This window comes from Triticum dicoccoides, chromosome 2A (genome assembly GCF_002162155.2).
Source record: "Triticum dicoccoides isolate Atlit2015 ecotype Zavitan chromosome 2A, WEW_v2.0, whole genome shotgun sequence".
Classification (NCBI taxonomy): domain Eukaryota; kingdom Viridiplantae; phylum Streptophyta; class Magnoliopsida; order Poales; family Poaceae; genus Triticum; species Triticum dicoccoides.
The window spans coordinates 19,624,363-19,636,057 of record NC_041382.1 but is presented as its reverse complement, the minus strand read 5'-3'; the positions used below and the strand labels follow the sequence as shown (position 1 = coordinate 19,636,057).

The window sequence follows — 11,695 nt, the reverse complement described above, 5'->3', positions numbered from 1 at the left end:
CCACGCGTGCCGCCAGCGCAGAGACGACTGGATTATATTCCATGTCGAGGCCGGCAAGAATCTTGGAGACGATCTCCGGGTCGGAGAGGGCCGAGGCGGTGCAGGCAACTTCATCGGTGAGGGTTTTGATCTTGCCAAGGTACTCTGCCATGGTCAAGTTACCCTTTTTAAGGTTGGTGAGCTCGATGCGGGTGTTGATCGCCTGCGCCTGGCTCTGGGCGATGAACATGTCGTTGATGGCGCGCCACACCTCGGCCGGCATCTGGAGCGTGGCCACCTGGGACAGAATCTCATGGGAAAAAGAACCCATCAAGAACCCTTGGAGTTGTTGTTGTTGCGCATACCAGAGGGTGCGGGCAGAGTTGACGACTTGCTCTTCTTTGCCGTCCTTGGTGATGGTGAGGGTGGCCGGCGGTGGCGGGCTCGTGGCGTCAAGATGGTGCTCCATCTGAGCACCCTTGATCTGAGGAAGCACGATGGCTTTCCAGAGGAGGAAGTTCCCCCTCGTCAGCTTCTCCTGTGGTGGCGATCCGAGGAAGGTATTGGTAGTTGTGGATGAGGAAGCAAAGGTGGAGGCGGAGGAGGTGGTGGTGATCGCGCCCATGGTGCTGGGTGACATGGAGGCGGAGGTGGTGGACATGGCTCGGTCGTGAACGGTAGCTAGATGCGATCTCTCTTGATCTGATGAGGAAGAGGCTCTATTACCATGTAAAGTAGTTTGGGAAGCGTAGAACCCTTTGTCTCGGGCCGCGTTGTATATATTGAGGCAAAGCCTTGGTGGACAAGTTACAGAGGAGGAGATTGACAGGGGGAGATCGACCGGAACAGAAAGAGATTGACCAGGGGAAGTCGTTACAAGAGATAGAGAGAAGAAGAGATAGATACAACTTAAACACCTCTCCTATCCCTATACAATAATTCTAACAATCTCGTCCACAGCCCACACTCTGTCCGCTGGATTTTGTTGTCGTGCATAGATCTGCCACACGCTGTCGTGCGTGGAGCAATTCCGTAAGGGAAGTGGCTGAGTAGGCTTTGAGCCGCCCCTTGGCGGCCGAACATAGGCGGATGAGCTCCTCCTGCATCGTCCGCGCCCCTGGGCCGAGCTTGGCCACTTCCACCAGGCTCGACGGGACGCACGTCGCCGCCAGCTCAGTGAAAAGTGCGTCGACTTCAAGGGGAGGGTAGCTTATAGATGGCGGCAGCCCGGCATGGAGATCGGAGATCATCTCCACGAGAGCAGCTACCTTATCGTTTTGTGCCTCCATATCACTTGATTGCAAGTACTAACGCCTGATGTTGCAGTGTGAATGTAGAGTAATGCTATGATCAGTGGACACTACTGGAATCGCCTGCTTTGTCGAGTGCCCGAGACACTAGGTAAAGGACAAAAAAATACTCTGACATCGCCTTTGATCTCACTCCTCGCAAGCACCTCGGTAGAAAACTAAGTCTTCGCCATCTCGCCAAGCTGCAAATTACTCAAGGAAGAGCACGTTCTGCGGCTTGCTGGAGAAATGTCAATGTGTGCCTTTCTTCTATTTATTCGCCAAGTGACCATGTTATTTGTTATACGGTGCTTGCAAGTTGACCATGTTAGCACCCCGATAACTCCTCCAACCTCTCTCAAGTGGTTGCTCGAACAGTGACCAGGGATCTGGAGCTGGGGATAGACAGGCCGCCGAACGTCTCACGCCCCACACGAAGAGCCAATTTGGGCGCACGGAGCCGGATTTCCAGATGTTGGAGGATTTGCCAGACATGTGCCGTACCTAACCTCCGAGAAGAAGCCAGAAAGAGGAACAAGATGAGAATAACCAGAAAGGTGGTGAGGAATCACCGCATGTGCTCGTTGCATTAGCAACCATGTTAAGGCTGTTACCACGCGTCCTTGCATCTTGCTGATCAGCCCGTGGTTTGGTAGCTAGCTAGCTGCATAATACAAAATTTGGGATCAGGGGATAGGCCGATACGTAGATAAAAATATAGTCTCAAGTATCGACCCAGATCTGAATGCCAAGTAGAGTTGTCAATCAACAAAAGAGCGTTTTATTCAAGAAGCGTTCGTTACAAAAGAAAAAAATCTATAGTCATCTATTCAGACGAGCTGAGAGGGAAGAATGAAAGACAGGAACACATGTACATATAGATAGAAACTACTAAAAGCATAACTTTATTTAGCAAGCTGTATTCTATACTAAATCAGTCTTGCTAAGTCTTAGTCGATGCTATATCCATGAGATCTTACGATGAGATCTGTGTAATTTTTTTCTGTTTTTTTTTCTCTCTTGCTTGTAATATCACTTAACTGAGATTAATCATACTCTACTCTTAAGGGTTGGTGGTGAGGGGCGATGGACGAAGGATCCACTGTTGCAGCCACATTGGTATTGTCCAGATGTGAACATCGACCCCTGGGTTGAGAGCCCAACTACATTCGACCCCGCCTCGGGACTACCCGCTGCACTACCGGTGTACACCACGAATGCCGGAGAGGAGATCCGTCACCAAATCGATTTGTGCCAAGGCCGTCACTTTGTGAAAGATTAGGGCTGCCAGCGTCACCGTCCAGCCTGAGCCGCGACGATGAGGGCCGTCACCTCCCCGTCTGAGAGGATCAGTCTTTGCCACCACTGAGGACGACGCGAGCGAGCTACATCTAGGTTCCTTACACATGATGGTAACATGCTTACATGCATGACATTAGTGAATTATACTACATCATCTCTTTGGGCAACCGATGCTTGGTAGATGTATTCTGCCATAAGCCACAAGATGGTCGTCAGCTCGCCACCACTGTTGAGCTTCTGGGCATGGGACTCCCTGCTGCACTTGTTGCTGGCGTAGACGAGAATGTCCATCCACACCTCATGGACAAGCTGCAAGGAGTCTAGCGTGCCATCCTTCTCCTTCCCCAGCAGCTCCTTGGCGAGTTGAGCCATGTGCGTGAGACGAGGAGCAAAGTGGGTGAACTCCTGGTCCTCGTATTCATCGTACAGGTTGTTGGCGAGCTCCTCCCTCTCGGCGACCCTAGAAATGCTGGAGTGTGGGGCATCAAACACACGGAACAGATCCTTGACGACGCGTGCACGGCTCGGGTACCTAGGATCAGCCGATCGCCTGGTGACCAGCCGCTCGCAGGTCCGCTGGTACAACCTTTTCTGGGGCTGGCCGGGCAGCATGTAGGGACGTTCCACCAGGAGGAACATCATGTAGTCGGACATCACCCTGATGGCGTGCACGTCAGCCGCGGCGTCCCCGGCCTTGGCTCTCTCGCTCTTGGTGAGGAAGACCTCGGTGGCGATGTGCCAGATGATGATGCCCTCCTGGAACTCCACGCCGAGGGAGTCCTTGAGGACGCCTTTGTGGTAAAGCCCGCGGCGTTCCAGAGGATACCCACCCCACTTCTTCCTAAACATGCCAGTGTTGAACTTCCCCTTGCTGTACAGCCGGCTCATGTACACAGAGATACGACGCCTGATCGGATCGGTCATCTCCACGGTCGCCGAGTAGTGCTTCCTGTTCCACCACTCGTCAGGTGCCAGCACTCTGGCCAGCCTACCGAGCAGAGGGCTGGTGAACGGCGTGTCGGCGGGGCGCGTGCAGAAGTGCAGCAAGTTGTACTGCCCGATGGTGTATGACCACCTTCTTGACTTGTACCTGCTGTTACCGGCAACTCTTCCCTTGACAAGATCGTGAAGCCACACGACGGCGCGGCGTAGCTTGTCCCATCTCTTGTTGCACAGGGCCGTGTACCGAAGCCAGTGCCACTTGGTGGTGCTCAGGAACGCGAACGTCCAAGACGACGCCAGCGCGTTCAGGAGCGACGTCGTCTCCATGAATACGGCGCCACCCAGCAGGACGTAGGTGATGACCACGTCGGCTCTGATGTAGCCGTCCTTGGGGGTGAGCCGGAACAGCACCAGCGCGGTGACAACGGTGAGCGGCGAGACGAGGCGGATTAGGTAGCCCCGGAAGGTGTGGACCACGGCGGCCTTGGTGTACAGGATGTCGTACATGAGGGAGAGCTCGATCTCCATCAGCGTCCACAGCTCGACACCTTGTATCAGCTTGCCGGTGTATTCTTCTATGCCGTCCATGGAGTCCTCCTCGATCACTGAGGAGTCGACCATGGCGCGCTTGCAGATGTGGAACAGCGAGTGGGCTCGTCGCAGGTGGAACTCCTCGTCCGTGGCTTTGTCCTGAGGGTGCTCATGGTTGTGGATGGCGGGCGGCTGCGTCTTGACGGAAGCGCCGATGCTCTCCAGGGTGCTGCACTTGAGCGCCCACGTCCTCTCCGCGTACTTGACGAAGCCGACGACGAACATCAAAATGGAGGCGATCAGGAGCAGCTTCCTGTCCTGGCCGCCGGGGACAGCGATGTGCTTGTAGAGGACGTAGCCCGCTCCGAGGACCTGCACAACGAGGACGGTGAGGTGGCGGAGCCAGAGCTGGTTGTCCTGGAGCGCATAGGCGGTGATGTTGTCAGGGCCGCCAAGGTGGAGCAGCAGGAACGGCGCCCAGAACGCGACGAGCTGATTCTCACGCAGGGCGCCGCCGAACGACAGGTGGCCGACGGCGTACACGGCGGTGGAGTCGGCCATGAGGTACGCTAGCCACAGGAGGAACCTCCGCACGGGGAGCGTCTGACGGCGGCGGATCCCGGCGAAGACGAAGAGGACGAGCTGGAGCCCGAGGCTGAGGAGGACCAGGATCTGCATCGACCGGTGGTTCCATAGCACCAGCGGCCGTGCAGCCATACTAATTGATCTTCTCCTCTTGACACTCTAGGCTCCACTGCACTGCACTACCTGGAATGGATGAATTTTCGCGGTTTTTTTGTTTCAGACACATGATCATCAGGAATAAACCGAAAGGATCACAAAAATATGAATGCATAGACAACAGTACATTATCATGCATGTATGTATAATAAACACACGGATTTCGTCCGTGAATTTGCTAATTCTCAGTCGCCTGAAATTTCCATAATCTAAAATTGCACAAATGTACATTCACAGTACATATGTGAATTTTCATACGCATGGCAAAAAGCACACTCCCCTCACAAATGTAACTAATGCTCGCGATCGAATGCAATAAGAAAGCGATGGTGTGTGCATAATTACATACCGAACGGGTATAGGAGTAGCGCCGCAGCTTCGAATTCGGAAGCCAGCCGATCTTGAGACGATCGAGGGGGCGGCGAAGGAAATCAACGGAGAAAGGCGCAGAGGAGCAGTGGCCAGTGGATGCCACTCCACACTAACCAGTGGACATGGCAATTGATCGGAAGTTCCAACTGGATCTGCTTCTTAAGAAAGGGATGAGGAAGCTTCGTTCGTGGTTTGTATAGTTGTAGATGTAGATGGATCAGCTCGAACTCACTGCTAAGCTGGCAGGACCAAATATGTACTAGAGCACACTAGTATTTATTGTTTTATTCTTGATTTTTTTACTATGGTACTTACACTTGTACACTTGTACGTAGATTAGACTAAATTAAGTTGCAGTTGCAAGTAGATTAGATTAAGGGAGCTGCTGCTACCCGGTGGCATGCCGGGGCGGAGCCTGCTGGAGCTGCATCACGGCGCTCTTTTCTCTGGGGTCAAACCGTCACAAAGTCCAAATTTTGCCTATTTCTAGCTGCACTGCATGCGGCAGCGATGGAGTAGCCAAAGATTCCCTGCTCTTTGGCCTTTTGTGTAGTCCTTCCGTTTCAAATTATTTCGTTGCAGAAATTGATGTATATAAAACTAAAATACATATAGATACATCCATACCTGTGACAAGTAATTCAGAACGGAGGGAGTATATATGAATAAGCTTAACAACTTGAAGAGTCCATTATCGAAAAATATATATAACAACCTGAAGTGTCAATCTTCAAAAGGGCTGCCTTTTATTGATCAAGTCCAAAATCACGAATAATTATTGCATATGACTAGGTAATAGATGAATCCAGGACAAAAAGCAGGCAAACCGCAAATATTATGCCCGCGTCACAAATTAACAATGCCTTCCTTGATGCAATAAAAGCATGCAAATAAGGCATAACACAAAAGGATTCATGGTGTTTCTCCCGGACGGCTTATGAAAGTGAACCATATGTTGTGCAAGAGCGAGCCGATGCTTATCGGAAGAATAAATGGGAACTTTATTCATAACATGGTTAGCTATTTATATTTTTAAATCATAACTAAAATATAAAAATTCCTAACCAACTTGATAATGAAGTCCCAACTTATCTGGCTGGTAAAACATCAACTTGCTATTGCATCATTAGCACGACAAGAGAGGTTAGTAAAGGATAGTGATATCTTTCTTTTCAACTGTTGGTGGAGTAGAGACAGAAGAATTTTAAGTATATATAAGGTGAGATGGAACATAAGAAAAGATATAAATAGTGGACATAGGCATGGCCACATTTAAATTAACATAGGCATAAGTGACCGTGCTCAAATTAACAAATAATTAGCATGTACTTAACTTATAGCTAAATAAACTAAGCACCTAATCAACCTAAACCTAACTAATCCAATCCAAAGTGGATCCATCTCAATCAGCTGAATCTAACTAACCATAGAAAAATTCACTTAACTAAACATAACAAAAAATATCATCAACACAAAGCCAAGGTAAGTGTAATGCGACATTATACCTCGTCGTGGGAGGCGGCAACCACACGAGGCTTTCTCGTGTGCAAGCAGACTCGTTTGGGACGAGGAAGGCACCTTGTTGATGGAGGATTTTGTAGATGGCGGCCGGCGTGAGGAGTCAGTGAAGGCCATTGTCAAGGGAAGGGAGAGAGGGCTCGATGGCAGTGGCATGAAGGCTCGGGCTAGCAATGATGAGGGATCACTGGAAGTTGTCAGTGGAGGGCATGCAAAGCGGATCAGTGAAACACACGCAGAGTGGAGGGCTAAGTGCTGGTGAAGCAACAACACTAGGGTTCGATGCCGGTGGATGGAGAGAGAGAAAGGCGAAGATGAGGGTAGGGTTTGAATACCAGGAGAATGTCTCCACATAGTTGTGTTTCTTTCTTGGTATTAACCTAGTTGGTTGGATAGAAGAAACAACCTAAGTAATTCTGCATGTGTTTTCTCAAAAACCACCATATGTGGCCTTTATTGATGTCGGCTGAAATTATTTAGCCGAAAAACAACTGGATGGACCGATTGGAAAGCTTGAATTTCTACTAGTCAAAGTTTATATGTCGAGTTGTTTGTGAGAAACAAAAAAGAGAACTTTCTATGAAGTGAAAATAGTGAAATGATTCACGACACAAGGGTGTTGGTGCATATATGTTAAGGAAACCCACACTAAAGACGAGTTGATAAGATGATGTTCTATGGCAGTTCATTTCAAAGCATATTACACTATGATGGTAGGATGTGTTGAATTTTTTGGCCCTCAATGGAAAATTTCATTCTCTGTTGGATCAACTCAATGACCACCTCGAAGGTGGCGGCTTCTCTGGTGGCACGGTGGTCAAGGCAGGGTGGCGGCATGTGCACCTCCTCCTCCTTGTAGGTGGAGTGGTGACGTAAGGGAAAATATCATGTGCTCACGTGGTACAAGCTATCGGGGACCTTTGGATCTTAAATCCAACGACTCCTAGGAAACTCCAAACATTTTGCAAAAAATCCCTTCGATAATCTGACATTTGTGTGCATGTACAGCAGCACCTCTAACTTCTCAAATGTCGTTGGATGACACAGGAGACCGTATCACGGGAGCACCTAAGCCACCGAAGCACCTGATATGCACTTGGTGATGTATTGTGGCTCCCATTGGAGCCGACAATGGTTGTACCCGCGGGAGCGGTTACCTTCTCAGATGTGATGATGGCGGTAGCTAACAATTTTTTGTCTATTTGGAGCATATTTTTTAAATGGTTCTGGCTAGAAGGGCCCCATGGTTGGAGGCGGTTGTCGATGTATTATCAGCATTGGGTCGCCACAAAGTTGCGGTAGTTAGCTCTTTGGTGTGTCCGTGGCTTCACAGTGGGCTATTTGTTGCCAGAATCGAAGGTCTTAGCGGTGATGATGACAAGCGAAGGTGGTCATGAGTCATGACGAAGCTAAGATATAAATGTAGGGTAGGGTCAACTTCAAGGAAACTAACCTTTTTTTTACCATGAAGACAACACACAATGCACACACACCTCAAGACAACCTCAACACACACAATGCATGAACAATAAGAGTGGCATGGGGTGCATGAAAGTTTGGCATGAGAGACGTCAATGTGGACTCGTGCACTTTATGTTCATATACAAGAGTGCCTAGACGACATAAATTCAACATGGAAGAGACAAAGATACACCTTGCTAATTGTAAACGTCTTCTAATATCTAGATGCTTCAATTCTGAAACACCATCCCGACTGTCAAAAAATAGCTTGTATCCATTACATTAGATGTCAGTCAGTAAGAATATGCTCTAATATTTATATACAATATATTGTGTGGGTTCGCGAAAATACCATGGTGAACATGGGTACACATAAGTGTTCACAGGGTCTCTCTCGCGCCGCTCCTGTGGCTCGAGAGAGAAAAAACCCTAGCCGTCATCGGGCAGATCATCACCTTCGTTGCTCCCCTCGCCGCCGCCGGTGTGCGCAGCCAGGCAAAGCCCGTGCAGCGTCGACGGCGGCGGGGTAGCTAGGCTCTCATGCACATGCTGGAGTAGGAGCGGGCCGGCTCGATCTGCCTGAGGCGAGGTTGGAATGTCGTTGTTCGCCCTCGTGCGTGGAGGTGCGTCCCTAGAGGCGTGGTCGTTGTGTGTTGGTGTCGGGGCGCGCGTTTGGCACGGGCGCATGGAGGCGGCCGGGAGTCAAACATTGATCTGTCGGCGGAGGTCGCAGATGGGCGCAAGGAGCAGAGGCAGAGGTCACGGCTAGGCGTGCGGAGCAGGGCAGTGGTCACCGCCGGACACGGTCGAGCACGGTGGTAGCTACTAGACGCGGTTGGGTGCGGTGGTAGCTGTCGGGCGAGGCTCGGTGGCTGCCCTCAGATCTACGCCCCCCTCCAGGGCTCTCGCATTGGTGAGGCGACGACGCGGGGTCGCGGTGGTGCATGCTGGCGGGCCGGCCAGATTTGGGCTCGTCCAGGCCGAAGGCTTGGCGAAGTGGGAGGTTGCTGAAGCGGCGGTTCCGGGACGAGGAGGTGTTGGGCAGCATGCAGGCCGTGTGGGAGGTGCCTCACGGCCTGTGGTGCGTACGAGGGTGGCTGCAGCTGATGCACGGGGTGCCGGATCTGACTAGTCATGGTTCGATCTGGCTCCTGTGGTGGTGGTCTGGCTTGGGTTGTTGGTTGGAGGTGTAGCACCGGGTGAAGATCTTGCTACTGGTTTTTGGGCTGGGGCAGGTGACGGCGACACCTGTGGGCGCTACTTCCTTCTTGAAGGCATCACTGCGCCGGGTGAAGATCTTGCTACTGGTTTTTGGGCTGGGGCAGGCGATGGTGACACCTGTGGGCGCTACTTCCTTCTTGAAGGCGTCACTGAGGCATTCCTGCTCACTCCTTTACGCAAGGATGCTCGGTGGAAACCCATGATCTGTTGGAAATATGCTCTAGAGGCAATAATAAATTAGTTATTATCATATTTCCTTGTTCATGATAATCGTTTATTATGCATGCTAGAATTGTATTGTTAGGAAACTCAGATACATGTGTGGATACATAGACAACACCATGTCCCTAGTAAGCCTCTAGTTGACTAGCTCGTTGATCAATAGATGGTTACGGTTTCCTGACCATGGACATTGGATGTCGTTGATAACGGGATCACATCATTAGGAGAATGATGTGATGGACAAGACCCAATCCTAAGCCTAGCACAAGATCATGTAGTTCGTATACTAAAGCTTTTCTAATGTCAAGTATCATTTCCTTAGACCATGAGATTGTGCAACTCCCGGATACCGTAGGAGTGCTTTGGGTGTGCCAAACGTCACAACGTAACTGGGTGTCTATAAAGGTACACTACAGGTATCTCCGAAAGTATCTGTTGGGTTGGCACGAATCGAGACTGGGATTTGTCGCTCCGTGTAAATGGAGAGGTATCTCTGGGCCCACTCGGTAGGACATCATCATAATGTGCACAATGTGATCAAGGAGTTGATCACGGGATGATGTGTTACGGAACGAGTAAAAGAGACTTGCCGGTAACGAGATTGAACAAGGTATCGGGATACCGACGATCGAATCTCGGGCAAGTATCGTACCGCTAGACAAAGGGAATTGTATACGGGATTGATTAAGTCCTTGACATCGTGGTTCATCCGATGAGATCATCGTGGAGCATGTGGGAGCCAACATGGGTATTCAGATCCCGCAGTTGGTTATTGACCGGAGAGTTGTCTCGGCCATGTCTGCATGGCTCCCGAACCCGTAGGGTTTGCACGCTTAAGGTTCGATGACACTAGGGTTATAGGGAAAGTGTGTACGCGGTTACCGAATGTTGTTCGGAGTCCCGGATGAGATCCCGAACGTCACGAGAAGTTCCGGAATGGTCCGGAGGTAAAGATTGATATATAGGAAGTATGGTTTTGGCCACCGGAAGTGTTCCGGGCATCACCGGTAGTGTACCGGGACCACCGGAGGGGTCCGGGGGTCCACCGGGAGGGGCCACCAGCCCCGGAGGCTTGCGTGGGCCATAAGTGGGAAGGGACCAGCCCCTATGTGGGCTGGGGCGCCTCCCACCAAGGCCCAAGGCGTCCTCAAGAGGAGAGGGGGCAAACCCTAGGCGCAGATGGGCCCTAAGGCCCACCCTAGGTGCGCCCCCCTCTCTCTCCCTCTTGGCCGCCTCCCATATGGGATCTGGGGGCTGCCACCACCCCTAGGGAGGGAACCCTAGGTGGGGGCGCAGCCCCTCCCCTCCCCCTATATATACTTGAGGTTTGGGGCTGCCCAACACATGTGATTTGCTCTCCCTGTTGGTGCAGCCCTACCCCTCTCCCTCCTCGTCTCTCGTAGTGCTTGGCGAAGCCCTGCTGGAGTCCCGCACTCCTCCACCACCACCACGCCGTCGTGCTGCTGCTGGATGGAGTCTTCCCCAACCTCTCCTTCTTCCCTTGTTGGATCAAGGCGTAGGAGACGTCATCGGGCTGTACGTGTGTTGAACACGGAGGTGCCGTCCGTTCGGCACTAGGATCATCGGTGATTTGGATCACGGCGAGTACGACTCCATCAACCCCGTTCACTTGAACGCTTCCGCTTAGCGATCTACAAGGGTATGTAGATGCACTCTCCTTCCCCTCGTTGCTATATTACTCCATTGATTGATCTTGGTGATGCGTAGAAAATTTTGAATTTCTGCTACGTTCCCTAACAGTGGCATCATGAGCTAGGTTTATGCGTAGTTTCTATGCACGAGTAGAACACAAAGTAGTTGTGGGCGTCGATTTTATCAATTTACTTGCCGTTACTAGTCTTACCAACCTTACACGTACGCTTACGTGAGACCGGTTCCACCGACTGACATGCACTAGTTGCATAAGGTGGCTGGCGGGTGTCTATCTCTCCCACTTTAGTCGGATCGGATTCGATGAACAGGGTCCTTATGAAGGGTAAATAGAAATTGGCAATTCACGTTGTGGTTTTGGCGTAGGTAAGAAACGTTCTTGCTAGCAACCTATAGCAGCCACGTAAAAACTTGCAACAACAATTAGAGGACGTCTAACTTGTTTT

At 50.9% G+C, this 11,695-nt stretch overlaps 1 protein-coding gene across 1 annotated transcript; it reads right to left on the bottom strand.

Moving 5' to 3' along the window:
• Positions 1 to 2,292: 2,292 nt before the first annotated feature.
• On the bottom strand, positions 2,293 to 5,334 carry LOC119352852. Its single transcript, XM_037619441.1, has 2 exons — positions 5,134 to 5,334; positions 2,293 to 4,811 (listed from the first exon to the last, which is right to left on the bottom strand). The coding sequence occupies exon 2, from the start codon at positions 4,758 to 4,760 to the stop codon at positions 2,712 to 2,714; it is 2,049 nt and encodes a 682-aa protein (XP_037475338.1). The 5' UTR covers positions 4,761 to 4,811; positions 5,134 to 5,334; the 3' UTR covers positions 2,293 to 2,711.
• Positions 5,335 to 11,695: the final 6,361 nt, after the last annotated feature.

Excerpts from the sequence above, each read along its gene's own strand:
- LOC119352852 (XM_037619441.1), bottom strand. The coding sequence starts at position 4,760 with ATGGCTGCACGGCCGCTGGTGCTATGGAACCACCGGTCGATGCAGATC.